This window comes from Crocodylus porosus, unplaced genomic scaffold (assembly GCF_001723895.1).
Source record: "Crocodylus porosus isolate Cpor-Errol unplaced genomic scaffold, CroPor_comp1, whole genome shotgun sequence".
Taxonomy (NCBI): domain Eukaryota; kingdom Metazoa; phylum Chordata; order Crocodylia; family Crocodylidae; genus Crocodylus; species Crocodylus porosus.
The window spans coordinates 28,807,834-28,829,930 of NW_017728914.1; the positions used below are offsets into that span (position 1 = coordinate 28,807,834).

The 22,097-nt window shown below is 41.4% G+C and overlaps 1 protein-coding gene across 1 annotated transcript in view; it reads left to right on the forward strand.

The window, feature by feature from the left end:
* SEC24A (SEC24 homolog A, COPII coat complex component) overlaps window positions 1–22,097 on the forward strand; it is a 42,752-nt gene that overhangs the window by 4,184 nt on the left and 16,471 nt on the right. The window contains exons 2-10 of the mRNA XM_019535095.1: window positions 5,484–6,005; window positions 9,602–9,778; window positions 12,722–12,799; window positions 13,428–13,591; window positions 15,110–15,282; window positions 17,179–17,281; window positions 18,184–18,310; window positions 18,667–18,776; window positions 20,804–20,916. Coding sequence (XP_019390640.1) covers window positions 5,484–6,005; window positions 9,602–9,778; window positions 12,722–12,799; window positions 13,428–13,591; window positions 15,110–15,282; window positions 17,179–17,281; window positions 18,184–18,310; window positions 18,667–18,776; window positions 20,804–20,916 — 1,567 coding nt within the window. The remainder of the gene's footprint in view (window positions 1–5,483; window positions 6,006–9,601; window positions 9,779–12,721; window positions 12,800–13,427; window positions 13,592–15,109; window positions 15,283–17,178; window positions 17,282–18,183; window positions 18,311–18,666; window positions 18,777–20,803; window positions 20,917–22,097) is intronic.

Below are 22,097 nucleotides of genomic sequence, written 5' to 3' on the forward strand. Positions count from 1 at the left end.
CTTATCTTGCTGGGATCCTATGACCCCAGCTGACTTCCTGCCCTTTGGGCAGGGGGCTGGACTCGATCTCCTGAGGTCCCTTCCAGCCCTAATCCAGCCCTAATGTCTATGAAAGTGCAATAAATGAACTGTGTCATTTTAAATTTATGGTTTATGGGTTTTTTGGTTTTGGGGGTTTTTTTGGCACTGGTTCTGCTGTCTGTAGAAGGCTGTTTAACTTCTGCATCACACTATATTCGTAGATTTTAAAATACAAGTTTTTTAAAGAAGTTTGCAAGTTAATTATTTAGATATTGTAGTTCTAGATCTTGGGGGACTGTGTTAAAGGTGGATACTGAAATAGGCTACTGGCCTGTGTCTGCTGTAAGGAAGTGTACAGCCAGCCCTGGGAAGGCAAATGGGATTTGTGTACAGCCAGCCCTGGGAAAGTAACTGTATTTAACCATTAGCAAACTTGGGGAGGGAGGACTGGGTAAAATCATAGGTAGAGAATAAGAAAACTGGCATCTGGCCCATATTATGCAGGCAGGGGAGAGTGAGGTTACCAGAACAAAAAAACCTTGCTGGTATATTTAATTAAGATGCTGGTATCCTAGTAATCTGTGGCTTGAAGCTGAATATTGTCTTGATAGGGAAAGTGTCAGTTAGGGTAGATGGGCTACCATAACTAGGTTCTTCAGTGCTTTGTAATGTTTTACCCATTTCTGTTTTAGCTATGAACTCTAGCTGGACATCTGAAAAAACAGTCTGAAATTTAAGTGCGGTGTTTCAATTGATTAACCAATTCAGTGTAATCTTTAATGATATTTTATTTTGTAACTTCTTTCTCGAGAGAGCATTTAAGAGTCTGGATAGATGAAAGGTGTTCAGAATATCTGGTCTGAATAACATTTTCTTACCAGTGGCTGTGGACCTCTAGGCTTTACTACTTGTAAATTCCAAGGTTCAAAAATTCCTTGTTCTCACGGGGTTGAAAAGAACCACTGTCCAGTGATGTACCTTTTCAAACCCATTCACAAGCAGTCAGAGGCAGGGTTCATCACCAGAATAAATCAGGAGTTGATCGGCTAAATCATTTTTCATGGTTGATAAAATGGTCAAAATGAACAATTCAATTTGTAAGTGCAACTCTTTCTAGCTGCTGTGTTTCAAATGCTTTCTGAACTGTTGAAATAATCTGCCACCTGGATTTTGGTGCTCCTGGGGATAGTCGACACTGGGCTACTTACACACGCCTAGTTACAGTCCTCACTACAGATGCAATGAGGGTGCTTTGATTGCATCTTTCTTGTCAGAAATCACTTGTGGTTTGAGGTGGTGGGTGATGTTTGGCTGATTTTGTTTGAGCATCTGAGCTAGTTTTGTGGGTTTGTTTTTTCTTTCTCTTTAAACCATGAAATGTTTTAACAGCTGCTTTCATCAGTCAGAAATGACGTGGTACAGTGTCTTTGTGAAAACTGAATTCCTTCCTCTAGAAATCTTACCTCTATTGTGTGATAGTGTAAAGCTCAAGAATACTTGAAGCTGTGGAAAATGTATTGTTAGGTACATAGACCTCTTCCTGATCAATGCTGCAGAACGCATACAATGCATATTTTTGTCTTATTTACAGTATTCTTAGTGAATGTTGCTCATAAGATACAGCTGTAGAAAGAGATTTCCTAACAACAATTTATGTAGTTGCATAGTTTTCTTTTATAAAGATACAATTGATTTTTAAAACAAATGGATTGCAAATGTCAGTTAATGTAGCAAATAAACCCAGAGGAGAACACTGTGTGTTACAGTAATCTTGGGAGTTCATTGTTTTTAAAAAAAAAATACAAAACAGTTAGTTTGAAAATCTTTTAATTGCTGTTCATAACCAAATATTTGTTTAGATCTAAAATACAGATTTTTGGAGCCGCTCGGGTCAGAGAGAAACAAATGTGTGAAGCACATTCCAAGTTATTTATGGTTAATCTTTGCCCCTTGTTATGAAATTGTTTGGTTAACACAGGGGTTCTCAAACTTTGTGATACTGCGACTGAATGCTCGCTGGCCGTGGCGGGGGGCAGAGGGCTCGCACGCGGCAGCTGCCGCTACCATCCACCGCTCCATGCTGTCACGGCGCACTGCTTCCCCGTGCCGCTGCATGCACCCCCTGGGAAGTTTGCCGCCTCCTTTAAAGTTGCCTGGGTGGTTGCAACCCGCAGTATGAGAACCCCTGGGTTTAACTGCAAGCACTGTGCTGGCCAGGGGGAGTTCAGTTTGTGGAGGAATTACTGATGTTAGACCCTTCCTGATTTTTTTTTGCATTAAAATCACAGTTTTACAACTTAAGTCTTTCTCTTATGTTGTTAAACTTTTCAGGTTTTCGCTTCCTCTTTTTCTTCTATTTTTCACCCCCTCTTGCAGTCATTGAAAAATTTGTCACCTCAGATTTTTAAAAGACTTGTTACCTCAGTTATAACTGTTTTGTTATATTATCCTATGTGTTTCCTGCATTTTCATCGTGTTTGTGGCTGCTGTAGTATCTGCAGATACTACAATGTGGGGACATTTATCAGATTTTCAAGCATTTGAATATTGTGGTGTTTTATGTTTTGAAAAGAAGATCTTTGTTGATACAGGGACTGACTCAGTACTTAAAGGTAGGGTATCAGTATAAGTCATGGAAGAATTGAGAATATTTGGCCATTTCTGTGTATCCTGTCGCTAAGGGTTCTTCAGAGGAATTAGAAAACATTGAATTGTTCATTATTTTCCTTTTTAACTGCAACAGTGGGATTCCAGTTCAGTGCCTTCTGAACCTATTTACTTGAGACATTTTTTACGAGACTCGGAGGATTGACAGTTTTTTATTATGTTTTATAAAAGCAGTGCTTGCTTTAAAAATGCTGTATAGTTACTGCTTTAAATGGACGCATGAAATACTATGATTTTGTGTGCGTTTAGAATGGCACAATGTGACCAAGAGCTGCCAGTAGAACTTCTGAGAAAGTGTCAATTGTTTCTAGACAAATACTCACGAAGACTTTTGAGATGAGATCTTTTTCACTGATCCAAATACATTGAAGATTGCATTTGGAGAAGCATCCTGTCTGACTTCAGGGCGATGATGATTACTGTCTATGACACCTAATGTGCCTAACCTGGCTTTTCAGTGATGTTTTTTCCACGTTCTAAAAATAGTGTAATTATTTATTCTGCTTAAAATATAGGAAACTGATAATGCTCTGGGAATATAAATTCTCAAAGGAGTTAATGATCTTTCTATTCCAGTGAATCCAAATCAGCTTGGCTGTATCAGCAGGCCTTGCCTATACTAAACGTCTGGTGGGAGGCAGTATCTCCCAGTGTTAAAGTGCCATGGCTTGTGTGCCCTGCTCAGGAGCTGTGCTGCCAGAGCAGGAAGGCACCAACTGCTGAAGGCACCATGGCAGCCAGGGAAAGATGTAGGTGGGTCTGCTCCTGCTTCTGCCAGGGATTTGTACAGAAGCCTTGCTCTGCTTGGCAGAGATGAAGTAATTCTGCCGGCAGAAATGAGGTTTTGCAACAGAGGAACTTTTGAGCGTGAGCTGCCGTCTTGCTAGCCGAGCTTTGTGTTGTAGACTAGGCCTCCAGGTCTTTTAAAATGCCTTCAAGAAGCATGTTGACAAACTGGTGAGAGTCCAGAGGAAGGTAACAAGATGAAAGAACTGGGATTATTTAACAGTGAAGGTTGAGGGGTATGTGAGTAGTTTTCAGGTAAAATAATGGTTTTCATAAAAACAGTGCTGGTTAATTGTTCTCTGGATCCATGAGAGACAGGACAAGAAGTAAAGGGTTTAAATTGCAGCTTGGGAGGTTTAGGTGAGATGCACAGAGTTCCTAATTATGAGGAGTTGAGTTCTGAAACAGACCTAGAGCGGTTGTGTAACCTTGGTCATGAAATTTTACGGTGCAGGTTAGACGGCATGTGTCTGGGATAATCCCGGCAGGGATGACTCTGTCTTGCGTAGGGGGTTGGACTGGGTGCACCTTCTAGCTGTATTTTTCCCACAATTCTAAGTTAATTTTCCTCAGTAAATGGCTTGCTAGTACTATGGTGAGGTCTGTTCCTTTTGCTGAAATGGTCTATTCGACGTTTCATATTGCATGAGAAATAGTATTTGTGATCTTAAGGGTTATGTTGATTCTCCCTTTAACTAAAGTGGAGGGAAGAAGTTAATCACGAAGGCTGCTTGCACATGTTAAGGCGGGGGGAAAAAGCAGCACTTTAAACTTGGCACGCTCCTGAGTCCAGCACATGCCTGGAAGAGGCATCGTGTCAGTTGGACCCAGCATGTCCAGTGTCTGTATAGATTGGGCACTTTAGGGGGGCTTTTGGCCAAGAAGCCCCACCGAAGCACCCAATGTATGCAGCTGCTGCAGAGCTGGGTTGGAGGAATGCACTGCTGCTTCTGGTAAAGCATTCTGGTTTTGTTTCTGTTTTTTAATGTCTGCAAGCAGCCCAAGTGAAAATAAACTGACAAGCAGAAACAGGCTTTTCTTATCTGCCATCTACTGTTGGTTTCTTCCTTCTTGTTCATTGCCCAGTTGTGTGGGAGAATGTGGGCCTTTAATTCAGTGTGCTCTTCTTGTCTTTGGATCTCTGATGTGGGTCCACCCCAGGTGCTAGAGAAAAGCTTATTGATAAGCTTCAATCTGGAGTGTGATATCTTTAAGGTGTTCAAGGGATCTGCAAGGCTGTCATAAATACTCATTCAAAAGTCCAGTGCAGCAGTTCTCAACCTTTTTAGACTTGAGGCACCTCTTGGAAAATGCCAGCTCTTAAGTGTCACTCAGTTTTTGACTACAGAAACATCACAGATCAATTCTGTTAGGACTCACAAAGACCGCGACAGGTCAGAATGTTTTTAACATTATAGCTTTCAATTTGAAATCTTGCTTGTGCACCAGACAGTGCTAATGTTGTGTGGCACCCTTGCAAAGGTCTGAAGGCACCCCAGGGTGTCATGCACCCCAGCTGAGAATCAGGGTGCCCTACCTTTTTGCTCTTTGGGTTGGATGGACAGCACACTGTCCAGCTGGTGGGGCCTATCTGACATGTGGGGACAAAACGAGGAGCCCGATTAGGTGGTGTGGGTGTGGGGAGCAGCTCAGCTCTGATCCGGCTGTGATGGGGAAGGAAATTTGGCAGTGAGAAAGGGTAGCGGTATTATTTGTCACTGCTTCACCACCACCAAATTTCCCAATCTGTAAGGAGTCCCGTGGGCTGAATGCTCTAGCTCCATGGGCTGGGTTTGGCCTGTGGCCCAGAGGTTGAGCACTCCTGGCCTAGGATATTAGGAGCAACTGATTCTCAAGTAAGCATCTGTTGAAATCCTGCATCGCTAGTGATCTATACAATGGCCTGTAGCAGCAAACTTCTGAGGGAGAAGTATGTTGTATTACTGGGAATTTCTCTTCAGATGCCTGCAGTGTATGTAGCACTGACTCCTTGTAATTTTGTCTTTTAGGTCCTGTTCAAAACCCATTGACGCATTCATCACACATGTCAGACGGCCAGAGATATAACTCTCCAGGATTGTACTCGCATCCGATACCAACAAAGACTCCCCTGCACCCTTCTCCTGGACAGTATAATTATGGTGGTTCCCAGAATGTTTCTCAGTTAAGTAATTATCAGGGACCTGGCCAGACTCTTAACAGAGCACCTGTAGGACTTATTTCTGTGGCACCTTTGCAACATACAGGTTCTTCTCCCCAGATGCCACCTCCATCACAAAACTCAGCTGCCATATCATCTGCTGGTAGCTTCCTTCCTGGAACTAACCCCCCAGCACTTTCAAACTGGCAGTATGGGCAGACCTCGGTGAGTCAGCCAGCTGGGTCTCAAACAAGCCATTTTGCTCATGTAACAGGAGCAGTACCAACCCAGCCATCAGCATCATCTTCAGGAAATACAAATCCTCCAACAAGCTATCAGTATGCAGCTTCTCCTGGAGTTCCCCCACTTCCAAACAGCTACATGAAACCAGGTGAGATAACATAACATAACATAACATAACTGTAATGACTCTTAAACAATAATGTGTTGGGGCTGAGTTTCTATGTCTGCTTTAGAAGAGGTTATTTATTATTCACTGTTCCTGTTTATAATTCTGTTCTGGTTGTGGGATTGTGGTGCTGGACCAGGTATACTGGAAAACCGTGCCCAGCAACCACTTGGAAAAGTTGCATAGATGTCAGTGGAAGTTCCATGTATGAAGCAGGCATTTAATTTTGTTGGGTTTTTTTTGAACTGTTGAAGTATTTTCTGTTGGCCTTCCTGTCAATGCTTTGATAAAGCATGTAGGTTCATGGCTGTTTGTAGACTTTTATTTTGTTCTGAATAGCTCTCTGAACACTCACACTTAAGTTATGGAGCCCAAAAAGTTGGTCTGAGACTGTAATCCCATGACAACGGTGGTGTGTTTATAAAGCTGAAAAGTGTACTTAGAATTCCATTTAATACAGCCCATTCTAAACCAGGCTCTCAGTGGGAAGTTGCAAACTGAACTCTCTGTGCTTACTATGAAGAAAAAGCCGCAGTTTTCTGTGTCACTGATATACAGAAACCTGGTGTGTGGGTGTTTCATGTAAAAGCTTGCGTTGGCATTGTTGATGCCACAAATCAGTTACGTGCCTAGCTGAATATAAATGATCTGTTCAGGCAGGAACAGCGCATCTCGGGGAGATACCATTGAGCACAGCATGGATGTCAAAACACATATTAGCACATACAGTTTTTTATAAGGAAGTGCATCAGGCAGTTTTCAACCTAATTCCTGGTGTTCTCCAGTGAGTGGTAAACATTTAAATTTTTTTCGGTAATATTTTTCTTTTACTGATTTCGTTGAGGGCACTATGAATTTGTGACATGCTATAAAATTGAGTCTTCAACAGTTTTAATAAAGCAAATTAAGTACAGTATCTGGAACAGTAAGACTGCAGTCCCAATTTCTAACTTCCCATTCAACTTGAAGTGGCCTCCATGTTGTTGAATGGGAAGTTTATTTACCATAAAATGTAGAGTTTGTGCTCTAGCACAAACAACTCACTAATATCCAGAAAAGTGAGAGGTAGTTAGCCATGTTAGTTTAGTCTGATAGATGTATGCACTTCATGGGTATCATTTTAATTAGTCTGTAAATATATATTTATATACATGTGTGTTTGAGAGAGCACAAGCTTTTGTGAATGTATGTTTATTAGGAGTGCACCAATAAAGATTTTTTTGGGCTGATAACGGTGGCCAGTGATTAACGATCCATATTGGTTGATACTGATCTGATTGCCGATTATGGAGCCAGGCAGCTTGGAGAGCAGCATCTAGCTGGTAAGTCTGTTGGTGGGGGGAGTGGGTAGAGAAATGGGCCAGCCCTGGCCTAATCCCCCACCTCTGGGAAGAACCCTGCCCTGGTGGCAGCCTGTCCTCGCCCCTTGCACAGATCGGAGAGCATATGGCTTCCTCGGGGGTACGCATAGCGGCAGGATCTGTGCCTCCCGGATGAGCCTCAGGGCTCTGTCCCCTGCCTTGCCCCAGCTGGCCAGTGCCTGTGCCTACCCCAGCCCCACTCCCTCCCTCCCCATGGGGGGGCCTCGATCTATGTTTTCCCCCCACCCCCCTGCCTCTTCCCCTCGCAACAGACTTACTAGCCAGGTGCTGGTCTCCAAGTTATGGACTGGCTGCATGCAGGCTGTGGCTGTGCGCATGCACACAGCATTTATCAACAACTTCATCGTCCACATTGGCCAATAAAAGCTGATGGCCAATAACGTCAATTTTCCTTTCATCGGTGCTGATACGATATGGACCAGTGTATTGGTGCACCTCTAATGTTTGCTTCATCAGGTGCTGTCTGAAGTGAATTTGCATTCACAAAAACTTGTGCTCTTATAAATCTTACCTAAATAGATCATACCTAGTGTCATAAGAGGCACAAAATTTGCTGTAAAAAGTGATAAATTTTCAGTAACATGCTGCTCTAGTACAGTTCCCTTGTGCTATGTCATACAGAAGTGATCAAGTTTTGTAGTATAAAGCAACTGCCTTTTAACTAGTTTGTGAGCACATTACAGAAGCTTCTTTCATAGTTTGTTCACTGTCTTTGTCAGGTTTCCTGTAGCCAATTCCAATAAATCTCTCCCTTTTTTTTGATTATCAGGTGCTCTCCTGTCGAGCGTATGTCCCTGTTAATAGAAACTGCACGTTTTGCTACTTCAAAAATTATTGTGACCTGAAACAACTGGAATGTTAAAGCAGATATTTCCTTGTGAATGACATTTAAACTCAGCTTGGCTGATGTATTGGAGTGTTAACTCCTCCTCCTAAAAGTTCACAGCTAATTGCTTAGCTGTTTTCAGAATGTGACCTTTGGGTTTTAAGAGTCCATGAATGTATTTTTTGTGGTTCTTGGTGGGGAGCAAAAATTAAGAAGTCTTTTTAGAGACGCTAGTAAATTGTGAGAGAATCTTCTATGTGCAGTTGCAGAATACAAATGAATGACTGAAAGAGTCAGAGCTATAATACAATAATTTTGCATGAATTTTCTTGTATTTATTTTTAAAAAATAGTAGCACATTGAGTATTAACTTTGTGTAATTGAGCTTATTGCCTAAGGGGGTGGGGGAGGTGAACTGAAGCAAATGCCAGATTTGGGTGGGGAAAATTAACATTAGCAATCTCAGGTCATGGCGTAGATAAAGAAACAAAATAGTAAACTTTACTAAAGATAACAGCAATACAGTTGATAGGTCAATTGTATGGATTGATTGTTTGTTGTTGATACCACAGCAGGTATAATTGCAGGACTCTAGATTAAGTGAGTAAGTAGATAACTCGACACAATTTTGTAAAATTATTTGACCACGCTACTCCTAGTGTCATGTAGCTAAAATAATTGGTGAACAACAGAATGCTGTTACTTTTAATAGAAGGCAGCGCGCTGCCAGGCCACGGCGAAGACCTGATATGGTGACACATTGGCACGAGATTTCTGGAGATGGTGTTCCTTTTCAAATTTAACTAGTGTGTATGTGCTCAGTGGTCTCCCTCTGAAATAAGGGGGTTGGGAGGGAAAGTGATCCTAGAATAACTCTAAGGCTAGAGTAAAACATTTGGGGTGGGGAAGGCAACTGGATACATAATTTTGTTTGTTTTTTTTTAACTTTCCACCAAATAAACATGAAATAGGAAAATCTGTCATTGGCTTTCCCCTTCTTAACCACAGCAAAATGGTGTGGCATTTTCCTACATCAGAAGTGTGTGAAGTTCTGACTACTTGATGAAGACTTGATAGAACTGTCTTATTGGTGAAGTAGAGTTTGCGTGATGCTTATCTTTGCTCACAATCGTCAAGAGTAAGATCCTCAATGGAAATAAATCATGGAGCCCTAAAGGCCCACTATTTAGGGAACAGGAGAAGAGCAGGTCAACAGCTATGGAGATGCATATTTATTTTGGAGTTTTTGTTATTGGTGCGACACGTCTCACTGAATAATGTTTACAGTTTTGGCCTTTGCGGCTTTGTAACACAGTACATTTCCATAACTTGAGTTATTCCACAACTCATGAAAATGCATCTTTCTCCAGGGTCTGCTCCTCCACCAGTGAGCCAGCCTTTACCTTCAACATACCCTCCTGCTAGACCTCCCCTAGGATCCCCTCCATCTGGAGGGCCACCCTTAGGAAGACCTACTGCAGCCATTACAAGCCCACCTAACAGCTCTGTGTCCCAGGCTCTGCTAAATTCAGCTACAAACCAGGAAGGTAAGGAATCTGTCAACTATCTGTTTTTTTTGTTGTGTTTTTTTTTTTTTTTTTTAAACAAATAATTGGACATATAAAATGAAATTCTAGAAAGAACTTTGTGAACAGAAACTTTGAGGTGCTGGATAAGGTTCCCCCCAGCCCATGATTTTACTAATAATTATCATCACTCTTCACATTACGAAAAGAAGTAAAGTCCTGTGAATGTGTTCATCACCAATACTTTCCAAACAAAGGTGGTGAAAGCGGTTTCAGCTTCCTCAGTTTAATATGTGTCTAAGCACTCATCACAGCTCTGCATGGACAGACTTACTGTGTTCATGTTCGTTTTAGAGATGGTCATGTGGTAATGGCACTGATCATTGTTTTTGAATCAAGTAGTTTAGTGTGAAACCAAAATCCACAAAATTGATTGTCTTCCTTCATGCTAGCTGGGTGTCACTGTACTATAAAGGTAGTTTTTTCCAGGGAATCCTGATGCCAGCTGAGAACTTCTAATTTTGAATGTCTAAAAAGGATATTCCAAAGCACCCGTGTTGATGTCCTTGTTTCCAACCAGCAGAGTACTGGCAGCAGTTTCTTTGCCTTGACAAAGTTGCTTTTACTGTGATATTCCAAACTCGGCACACAGTAAAGCTAATTTATTCCCTAATAAAAAGCATTTAAAAAGAGGACTCTTGGTACTTAGTATCACACTACAGTCGTCTCAAAACTAGCCCCAGAATGCTTTCTTCTTGGGACATGGCACTCAGATGTCTGATCACCAACGTTCTGGTTGTATGAAGGCACTGCCTTATTCTCTATATTAGCTTGCAGTAATGAGCCTTCAGATGCTCCCTTCCTTTTCCACTCTTTTTCATAGTCTTGACCATTATTCATTCTTGAGCAGTTTGTGAATGTTGGAGAAGCTGAGCTGATGTTGGTAACGCTCAGTCTATAGAGTGGGATGGGGAGAGAGGTTTTCTTCTTCTAGCAGAAGTAAATCATTACTATTGAGTGAGAGCTTTTGATTAAGTATTTCCAAGTGGAGTGTCTAAGCCCCAGTGGGCTTTCCAAAAATAACACCAAATGTGCAAAACCTCTCTCTGGCATAGAGGAGCGATCTGACATTTTGCTGCACTGCAGAGCAAGGTGGAATCTTTGCAGAGCTAACCTAATATCCAAAATCTTCAGATGATCAATGCACTCTGGGTGGTGGTGATTAGATATGCTCAGTTCCATCAAAGTCTGCAGGGGGTGGACAACTTAACCGAACTTCCAACTGTGCATTTAAATAATCCAAAGCTGAACGGGTGCACAAGTGAAGATGTAAATGTAAAGCCATGTTAACTGCAAGTTTCAACCAAAATATTCAGTTTAGTGAAAAGAGGTTAATTATTTGTGGGGGGAGGGGGAAACTTTTATAGCTTGTAACAGACATTACTTATCATGATGCGAGTTCCCAAAATAACTTCTCAAAGATATAGTATTCCTTTAAATGGATTAAGTTTCTTTCTTAACATCTGATTCCTTAGTATTATGTTTACCCAAACCCAAGATGACTCTGAATCTAAAACAACCCCCAAATAGTTAAACTCTATATATGGAAAATTTGATAAATTTGTTATAATTTTCCATATATAGAAACTAAATATTGGAGGGTCACCTTGAATATGTTGTTTCCCCCGTCCCCTTGTCATTTCCCCCCTCATGCAGCTGGGAGTTAGGCAGTAGGGATTGGGATTCAAGTAGCCTGCCCCCCACCCCTCACCTGTCCTGCTGCTTTTGGGCTCCTGCTCACTCACCTTCTTACCTTTGCTTTGGCAGCCTCCAGCCAGCCCAGGGCACGAAGCTCATTTTTTGTTTCAGCCCCAGCCTGGCCCAGTAACAGTGCATCAGCTATTACCAGGGTGGGGGAAAGTGGCAGTGGGGCAGGCAACAGCTGTGGCCTTGACCCGAGGTTGGGGCTGGAGCCAGAGCTGCAGCAGCTGCCTATTCCCCCTGCCAGGGCCCCCAGCCCTCCACTCAACCACTTTATACCCAAATCCAAGATGTGGGACTCTTTCCTCTCCCCAAGTTAAATGGGATTGAAAGCTTCATCTTGGATTCAAGTAAATATGGCATCTTAAGGTAAAGATAGACCTCTCAGTTCACAGTGTGTTTGACACATGTTTAAGTAATAGGTGTAGGGAATCTAGAATTGGAAAGCATTTTTTGCCTTAAAGTAGGTTAGTCATGAAGTTTTAGCAGAAGATTTAACACTAAGTAGCTTTGTTCCTCAAGTAGCTACCCCTTGGCATCTGACTGAACCTAACAGGAGCACTGTGTGAAGTGAAAAATTGTACAGTTGATTTCTCATGTTTGCTATTTATTGATCAAGGCAGTTTTGCCAGCTGAAGTTTGTACTGGTTCCAGACTTCGGGCCTGAGGGTTTAATGTTCTCAAACTTTTTTTCTCTTTCCCCATTAAAAGCAGTGTTGGGTGGAATTTGTTTTATTTTTGTAAATCCTTCCAATATTAAAATTGGTTTACCTCTTCATAAATATAGAAACAACTTTCTTGTTTTGTGTTTTATCTCGTTATGGCTGTCCCAGGACTTGTTTCTCTCATTCCTTATGTGAGTTCTGGGGTTTACTTTCTGAGGGATTCCCAGCAGGGTTGCTGACTTAAGGGATTCAGTGGTTCGAACACAGAAATGACTCCAGTGCCAGAACTGAGATTACCACTTTCTTTCTACTGTGCATGACTTCCAAGGTGATTCATAAGGATTTTTTCTATTTCGTTAGGTGATCTGCTTTCTGTGTGTGTGTGTGGGAATTAAGCATTAGAATTTTTTTCCAGAGAGAAGTGTTCTCCAATTGGTCACAGTTGTATTAAAATCAGTGCATGATGTTAAACTTCCAGTAAGTAACAGCAGCTCTGTTTCTGAATTTAAGCCCTCATTTTTTTTAATGGTTTTTGTAGGTGATGCCACATCAGCTACCGGTGATGGATCTTTGGTCCAAAATAGTTATGATGCAATAGAAGGGGGAGGCTTCATGGGTAAGATACTCTAATTAGATATTTTTAATCTTGAGGAATTTAAATTTTTAAAGCACTTTCAAGAGGTGGCTGTCTTCCCCTGAGAAATGTAAGCCTTACTCAAAGTATTTTGAAGAAAGCAATATAGTATTTGGAGCATGATTCTTTTTATTCTTTAAATAGTGTAACATATGAAATACTTAGATGGAAAAGTAGAGCAAACTTACCAGTATTTTTCAATAGGTATCTGATCAGAATGGGCATTTTTACATGTGTTCTGTACGGGGGGGGGGGGCTTTAATTGGAACTGTTCTAATTAAAGTGCCTGCAGCGTCTTGTGTATCAGTGTCCTCATACTTCAAAATGGCAGCGGGGACACTTTAACTAAAACTCATCAACTGCTCTGGTACGCAAGACGTGGAGGCTGGCTGGAGTGTGCTAGCTGGGATGCTTCAGCAGACTCAATAAATCAAGTTTCCTCCAATGTGCTGTAATTACAGCATGTCAGAGCAGCTTCCAGGCAAGTCTACAGGCACCCAATATTGACATAACAGCACCTCAGCTGATGTCTTGTTTTTTTAAATGTATTGCTCTAATTGGATTTCTTGAACAAATTAATTTGAGTGTTACAATTTTCTTCACCTCCTAGCAAGCACACATCCTTCTCCTGCTTCCCAGAATCTTAAAATGGGTAGGAGTGTTGGATATTCTTATCCTAGCTTGCCACCAGGCTACCAAAATACTTCACCTGGAGTGCCAGGAATGCAGCCCCCACCCATGCAATATCCAGATGGGCCGCAATCATTCCATCAGGTAAGTCATCTCTGCCATTCTTGTCTCTTGCTATTGACCCTGTCATCTCAACTGATCTGTGCTGGTATACTGCTGCCTTATAGACCTAATTAGGATCTGTGTGTGTAGCAGGGTCTGACTGCAGTTCAGTTTGCAGGTTTGAGGTCTGAACTTGTACGTGTTGAGATCTCGGGCCTGGATGGGAAGAAATTCTGTTTTACATCTTGATGAGCAACAGGGGAAACAAGCTGACAGCTTTCCAATTAGACTCACTTGGATTGATCAAAGGAAAGAAACTGCTGCCAAAATGTATTTTTTTCCAGCTGCGTGGAGCATGTTTTCTTTGTTCCATTCATTGATTTTCCCCCCCCGCCAACCTGCTATTGCCATCCATTGTTCTTCAGTTTTTTTCTCCAAATGTTCAAAATGGAACAGAACTCCATCTCTTGCTGCAGCTGAGTTTCTCTCCTGGCTGCTTGTCTTCCAGATCTCCTTTTGTTTTGGACTTCACTAATCTGCATAGAGTTACGGTTCCAGTTTTAATTACCACTTGCCCCTGTTTGTCCAATATATGTACATGCAGGAGGCATTCAAATACAAGTACTTTGGATTAGAAATTGTGCTAGAGTCATTTTGTCTTTTTTTAAAATGTTGTGCTCACATATATCCTTGTTTCTCACCTTTTATAGTAATGTGTTTTAAATAAGACATACTGCTAGGAACTCTTGTACTGTGCAACGTGTTAGACCCGGCCTATACAGCAAGGGTCCCTCAGTGTAGGTGGTGGGGTTATACAGCATTACACAGTGTCAGTCACGGTAACTTGGCAGGCTATGTGGCTTCCAAGCTACGGTGGTAGAAAGGGTCTGAAGCAATGTGAGTGAGGCCTAAAGTGGAACATGACTGCTAGGATTCCTTCAGCCGCAGAAATGCACAGGGTCTTAAGAGCTGAGTGATTTAGGAAGGACCCACCCAATAATACTTCACACCTGTTAAGGATAGAAGTCCTGGTGTGGCAAGGATGGTATTCCAGCCCAGACAGGATATCTGGAAATGCTACCTCTTCCTCAGCTGCCCATACAGCCGCCGCCTCCTATTTCTGGCTGTATGAACTGAATAGCTCTAGAGTGGCAGGAAGGAGGTCAGTTCAGTAGTTTTATATAGCAAATAGTTTAAATATGGAGGGTAAACGTCATGATTTTGTGCCTAGGTAATTTCATCTCCTGGGCCTGCTTACTGTCAGGAAAAATAAACTGCTATTTGTTCTTGCTCCACCTCCCTGTATTTGTGTGTGTTCCAAGGACTCCTAGGTAGCACCCTAGATTTGTTCTGTGTGCTATAATATTTAGGTTGCTGTCTAATAATTGACAAGACCAAGTTTAAGCACCAAAATGTCCAAAAACATTGCATTGTTAAATCCAAGTAACGTCTTCATCATAAAATATGAAGGGGAGGTATTTCGCTTGCTTTGCAAAATGATTGATTTAGGTGCGTCATCCAGATAAGCTTAATTAACTTCTGAACTTTTGTTTTACTTAGCCTGCCTTGGGGACAAATCACCTGGCTGCATCTATGGGTAGCTTAAGTCTGCAACCAGAAGGAGTAAGACTTGTCAATCTTCTTCAGGAAAGGAATATTCTTCCCACAACCCCTTTGCAGGCTCCTATTCCGAACTTGCATGAAGACATCCAGAAACTCAACTGTAATCCAGAGTAAGATTTCTCATTAGCTATCATTTTTCAAAATGAATGGAAATGTGAACATCTTTTTTTTAAAAACTCCTTCGTGCATAAAATCAACAAAGCTCTTCATGAGAAAATTTACTTTAGGTTTTTTGGTAGTTGTCAGGAACTACTTTAGTAGTAGTGTAATTTTTTTTTTATTAAAATAAGGGAAGTAGACAGTAGCTTAAGCTAGATAGAGGTGTGTGTGTGTGTAAAACAGACAAGGGTACAAAACTTTAACTGATCCAGTTGCATCCCAGTTATTAGTACTCCAGACTCATTCTTGTCCTAAAGCTATCCCTTTATTGCCTTTGTTATAATACAGCTACTTAACAGCAGAGCAGTTGTTTTAAAGTTGCTGCGAGGGTAAAATACAACTCCATAGCCTTTACTGTTGTCAGAGAATGAAAATGATGACAGGCTAAATCAAGAGGAAGAAAGGTCCCTTTCTTGTCTTTAAAAAGAACCTGCTGGGGATGCTGGAAGGTCTTACTTTCAAAATATATTTGTTTTTTGTACAAAATACTGTTTTACTCGGGCCTCTTCAGGAAGGGTTCGGAACGCAGGGTTCAGAAGTCATCTCTGTTTGCACTAGCTTTGTCAGAAAACAAAGTAGATTTTATGGGATTAATTAGATAACTTCTCTACTTTAGTGACCTCATCTTCACTTGTAAAACAGCCAGAGGTACCCTTGACTGTAATGCTTTCTCTAGCACAAACAGCTGAAATTTTTCCTTGGCTAACTTTGGTACATGGATCAATTCAGTAATTTCTAATCCCAGCATAACTAGTAAACAACCATCAGTTCTTTCAAGTATGTAGGCCCTTCCATTCTGAGCATAATGACTAGACGCTTACCTGCCAAGAGACATGGCTGTGTTAAAGTGATTTCCAAAAAAACAGCTATAGCAGTGAACAGTAGAAAATGTGTATTTTTGTATGCGGCAAGTAGAGTTTCACCACAGGGGAACATGGACAAAAGACTGCTGTTTGTAAAGCTCTTTGATGCATGCGATACAGAAACCTAAAGAAAGACAGAATTGTTTAGTTAATTATTTATTTTAAAAGACAATAAGTAATCGGTAGAATGGATCCCAATCAGGTGTGAAGATCATTTAAATAAGGTGCACCAAAAGACATCTACTGATAAAAGACCTTAAATTTGAAGGTTAAACAAAAATGACCAGCGAGATTGTTACTAAAATAATCTAATTGCAAGAACCATGATGGGTATCGCCAGATGCTCCTGTACAATTGTTCTTCATTAGCTGTAAAGATTTGTTACCACCGATGTAAAATTGACCTTGGAATCCTTTTCAGAAGATACAAGATACAAACTTGGAGCCATATTTTCAGAAGAGCTCAATGCCCTGAAGCACCACAGTCCTTGGAAGTCGTAGGGTGTCAAAGTCTTGTAAAAACACAGCCTTTGCCATCTAGGTGTAGCTTGGGTTGCGTTGTTGGTTGAAGTTTAACTTTTTAAAATCTTTCAGTAGTTTTCTTCCAACAGGTAGAATCACTTAACTATTTGGTTTTTTTAAAACAAGATTGTTCTTCAGGTCAGTTGGAATTCAGAATGTTACAATTAGCCTAGTTTTCACTTGCTCCAGAGCAAATGCTATTTAAGTCTTGAGTGACATGGATACATACAAACTATACTGTAATACTGAAGAAAATTTAGGTGCCTGTGACTGCTATACTTGGATCAAAAGAGTCCAGGGTGAAGGTGGCATGGTGTTGGAACAAGGGTATTTTATTTGAAAGTAGCAATTCACTGTCTTCAGACTGAAAAGAAACTATAAAAGATGCAATGTACTGAAATTTAAAATCACCATTTCATTCTCGCTGAACGCCTCTGAAAATAACCCTTTGTCCTTCGTGTAGGTTGTTCCGATGTACCCTGACTAACATTCCTCAAACTCAGGCCTTATTGAATAAAGCCAAACTTCCTCTGGGGCTTCTGCTTCATCCTTTCAAAGACTTGTCGGTATGATGAAACTTTCAAAGTTTAAATACTGTTGTGTTAGTTGTACCTATACTAAAGTGCAAAATTCTAACTCTGTAAGAAATGGTCATGTTTCAGGTAGCGGTGGCCTGGGAAAATATAATTCTCCTCAGTAACTGAAAACTTTAACTGGCCAGTCGTGTTGTTTCTATTCCACATGAGTTGCTCTTTAGTTGTGAAAGAAAGAAAGAGAGAATGAGGACCTGCATCCCAATATTACATGACCTATCCTCATCCATAAATTGCTTGAATCCCAGAGGGAGCGCGGTACTCAAGCTGTAATTAAAGGCATTGTATTTTGTTATTGATATGGCTTCAGTAGTTCTGTCTTGTCATACAATCACAGCTATAGCCATTGATTTCCTATATTCAAACCATCTAAGCCCTACTTAACTAAGTTTGAAAGCCTGGGCTTGAATGTCCTCAGATACCCTTAAAGGTGTATTTTATAGATTCAAAGAAGTTCGGGGCTGGAAGGGACTTCATGAGATCATTGGGTCCAGCCCCCCTGCACTTGGGCAGAAAAGACTCAAGTGCCAGGGCCTGTTACTTTCACAGTTGAGTTTAAATGTAATATCTGTTTCTGAAGTGCTGAGTTTTTTGTTGTTCAAATGAATTAAAAACACAAAGCTAGACACTGCGAAAGGTTTGTAGTTGTTTTGACAAAGAAACATAAAATCAACCAGGTTAGTACCTGTGTAAGACCAGCCTTTTTAAGTATCAGTTTTAAGGGTGCCATGTTGATCAGAAGTATATTCTGGTTCCTAAGTGAGCTTGCACCAAAACTGGCTAGCCCAGAAGCCCAGCAGAGTTAATATTGCTATCGCAGATAATGTCACAAACACCTACCTTCTGGGTTTTTAAACGGCGTTTTTCTATTCCAGCAATTGCCTGTGGTCACCTCAAGTACAATTGTGAGATGCCGTTCCTGCCGAACATACATTAACCCCTTTGTGAGCTTTCTAGACCAAAGGAGATGGAAGTGCAACTTGTGTTACAGAGTGAATGATGGTAGGTTTTAAAACAGCTTGCATGCTTGAACATGTATTGCCCCAGAGGTACACTAATCCTGACCTTTTGTGGTCTGCTGCTGTACTGGTCTCCTGGGATAATACTAAGTGGCTGGGCTGCATAATATAGGCAGTCTCCCAGATCAAGAACTGGTCCTCCATACAGAGACCTCTTGCATTGGAAGCGGTACTCCCAGTGTGGAGTATTACTGTAGAAATGCACTGCCTTATGTTGTAGCCATGGAACTAATTCTTATGCTATATTCCATTTTGGACACATTGTGATTAGATCAGGTCTGCTCTGTCAGTGTATGTTAGTATGAGAGTTGTAATATGATAAACTTCTATTTCATGTAGTTCCTGAAGAATTCATGTACAATCCTGTGACAAGGGTCTATGGAGAACCTCATAAAAGACCTGAAGTTCAAAATGCTACTATTGAGTTCATGGCTCCTTCTGAATACATGGTGAGGTTTTTCATTGTTATTCAGTTTCACTCTCCAGCTGCCTAAGTCCAAAAAATGCCCCATTGTGATGGATGCTCAGCTGGTCGTTTGTTAGGTGGTCCCTGTCTCTTGGAGTCCATCTGAGAATTCTTAAGATGGGCTTCTTCAGGCAGTCTGCAGTCTTACCATCACAGTTGTTGGAGTTATCTCTTATGGCACTTGCTGATCCCAAGAAAGAGTCGGTGTACGCAGCTGAGCTGTTCTGTCTACTTGTTTTCCCTAGTGGCTCTTTTGTTTGGGAGTCTTAGCCTGCTGTCTCAACTGGCTTTAGTGATAGAGGTCCATGTTCCATACTTAAATCCGAGGCTCACTTCTTTCTAACCATTGTCCTGTGCATCCATGAAGCCATATTTCCTTACACTTATGTACAGCAACTTCAACAAAACATTTTCTTAACGTAATCTTTAGAAAGGTGGATCACAACCAGGCTGCTGCAGCAGCCAGATAAACTTGGTCTACATCCTTCCCCCCATGTTAGGGCCTTCTAATCAGCCTAAAGCAGGCAGCCTTGTTCTAGGCAATGCTTTCTGGTTTGGTGCCCCCCCCATGCTTCTACTGGAAATGAGTGCAGGTGAAACTGTCTTGTCCACTTCTGTTTTCAGAAGGAGTGGAGGCGGGGAAACTGGACCAGGAAGGCTTATGCAGCACAAAGCGGCTCCTGCCTGCTTTAGGCTGATTAAAGAGCCCTAATGCAGGGGGAGTGTGCGCACGTGACATTGCCCTCCCTGGGCTGGCTGTGCAGTAGGTATGTGGGGCAGGTTCATCTGAAGGCAAAAGAATTCAGCTGAGAAGTGCTGGGTAAGTTAAGGCAGCACCAGCAGTGGTTCTCAGCCGGAGGTGTCACCACATTCAAAAAAGAGGAGGTGGGGTGTCATGAACCTGAGAAGGTTGAGAGCCATTGCTTTAGCATAATAGCACGTTTCATTGCGTCTGCCCTTAGATTTTATAGATGACTAGAAATTATTTGCTGTGCCTGCCAACAGTGCAGCTGCAGTTAATTGTTTGCCCTCTGCTGCATGTAGCTATAGGCAGCAGTGGGCCTTGCTTGGAGCTGCAGTTCTGAATTTGAACCAAGTTGACTTTGTTGTGAAAGTTTGAGGATCCTAGTCCCTTTAAAGAGAGATCGTAACGACCTTCCTCTGACTGAAAACCCATGACTTGAGACCTTGACCCAACTTTCTTTTCACATGCCTGTTCCTTAAAGCAAAGGATCTTAAATTCACTGGATCCATTTTCCAAATGGTAAACTTTATTTTCTGCTTCATGTTAACACTTTATCTTGTTGGATTGGTAAATAGAAATCTTAGGCATCCCTGTGTAACTTTAAATACCATATAAACTCAAAGATGCTTCATTCCTTCATAATTAGTGGACTCAATAGACAAAGAGCCTGACTCTACCCTTGCTCAGCTGAGAAGTCCTTGGACTTGAGTGATCCTGTTTGACTGGGTGAGAGTTGAAGGATCTGTTCCTTAAGAATTAGCCAGTATGTTAAACTTTTACAATGCCAGTCTGTTGTATCTACATTTTCTCTTAAATCTTAGTTTACAAAAATGCTTTGGAAAATTATAATCTATGAATCTGGAGTAGATTTGGACAAAAAGGCATTAAAAAAAAATTAAGTACATCTTTGGAAAAATTGTTTAAAGCTTTTTAAAAAAAATCTCTCGGAATCCTTGAAATTGCATGTCAATATTTTGATTGATACTGTACATTGTAAAACTTAGTATTTAAAATACAGATTTCAGGGAAGATTTGATCTGACAGTTTCACTTTGGCAGCGGTGAGAATTGGTGTCATGTTTATTCTTCTGTGAATATTTTCTTACTTTTACTGTTTTATACCATCACTACTATAATGGCTGTTATTCCACAAATAGGAGTGAGTTGTTCTCTGAAAGCAGTTCTAAGTGATGCAATATAGATGTACTGAGTAATTAATAAAAATCCAGGCAGTCATGCTGAAAATAAAGTCTCTTGTTTCTTTAGCTACGTCCACCTCAGCCTCCTGTGTACCTCTTTGTGTTTGATGTTTCCCATAATGCAATAGAAACGGGATATTTGGACACGGTCTGCAAGTCCTTGTTAGATAATCTTGACTTGTAAGTAAATGGTATTCTTTTCTCCGTCTGATTATTTACATACTCTGGTATTTTCTATCTGAAAAATGCTTGTAGTGACTTGTGAAACTAATTTAATGTTCAAGTAAGACTTTCATTCAGTCTGAGAGAGAAACTTATGAGTATTTTATGATAATATAGGTTTAAACTACAGGCCTTTTCAATTGTAGTTTCACTGATTTAAACTTGAGTGATTAACAGGCATGTTTTACCGACTCATTGTTTCACTACTTGGTTTTCCTTCATAAGATTGTTTGTTTGTTTGTTTGTTTTTAAAGGGGATGGAATACCATATTTATTCAAATATAAAACCAGGCTTTCCCCGCCTCCAGTTAGTTGGGGGGCATGGAGTCCCTTGTCTTATACTTGCATACAAGTAAACCTCATTAAATACATTACTTATCATTAGCACATGCTGCCTCTGACAACAGTTTAAGTAATGGAAACCAACTATGACGTTATTTAAGTACAGCCCACACTGAGCATCCTTGTAGAACACATGGCCCATACTAGGCAACATACTGAGGGAAACCTTTTTTTGTGTGTGGCCCTTTGGGGGAAAAAAACTGCAAAAAAAACCCCCAGTACCTCCAGGCCGAGTGCCATTTCCCTGGAGAGGGCACTCTTGTCTGTACCAGCAGGCTGGCACAGGGAGGGCTGCAGCCAGACCTGACGCCATCCCCTTGGTGCCAGAAAAACAGATTGACTTTTATTTAAATGTTTAGGATTGGGAATCCAAAAAAGATGACAAAGCCAGTAGGGAAATACAGATCGCCTGAGCGAGGGACTAGCAATCGAGGGATGGGGGTGAGGAGGGGAATGCAACTAGGTTACAGGAGATACAATGTTAGCCATCTAAGCCCAGGGGTGGGGGATGGGAGGAAGGGGAGGGAGGGGGTTCGCGATGCTGAGAGAGAAAGGAGATGGATACACACAAACCCGTTACAATGGTGGAGGAAGTGGTTTGAAGGAAGTGTCTCAGTCCGTATAGAGTCTGATCATGGGGGTCCTCTTCGGGTGGAGCAGGGTTGTCCGTGGTTGAAGAATCCTCTCAGAAGTGAGGGTCCAGCTGGTGCGGAGGGGGAGTGGTTCAGGCGGTCCCCTTTGGGTCCAGTCTGGCGGCATTTGATCTTGGCCAAAAAGGCCAAGAGCCTGATGGGAAC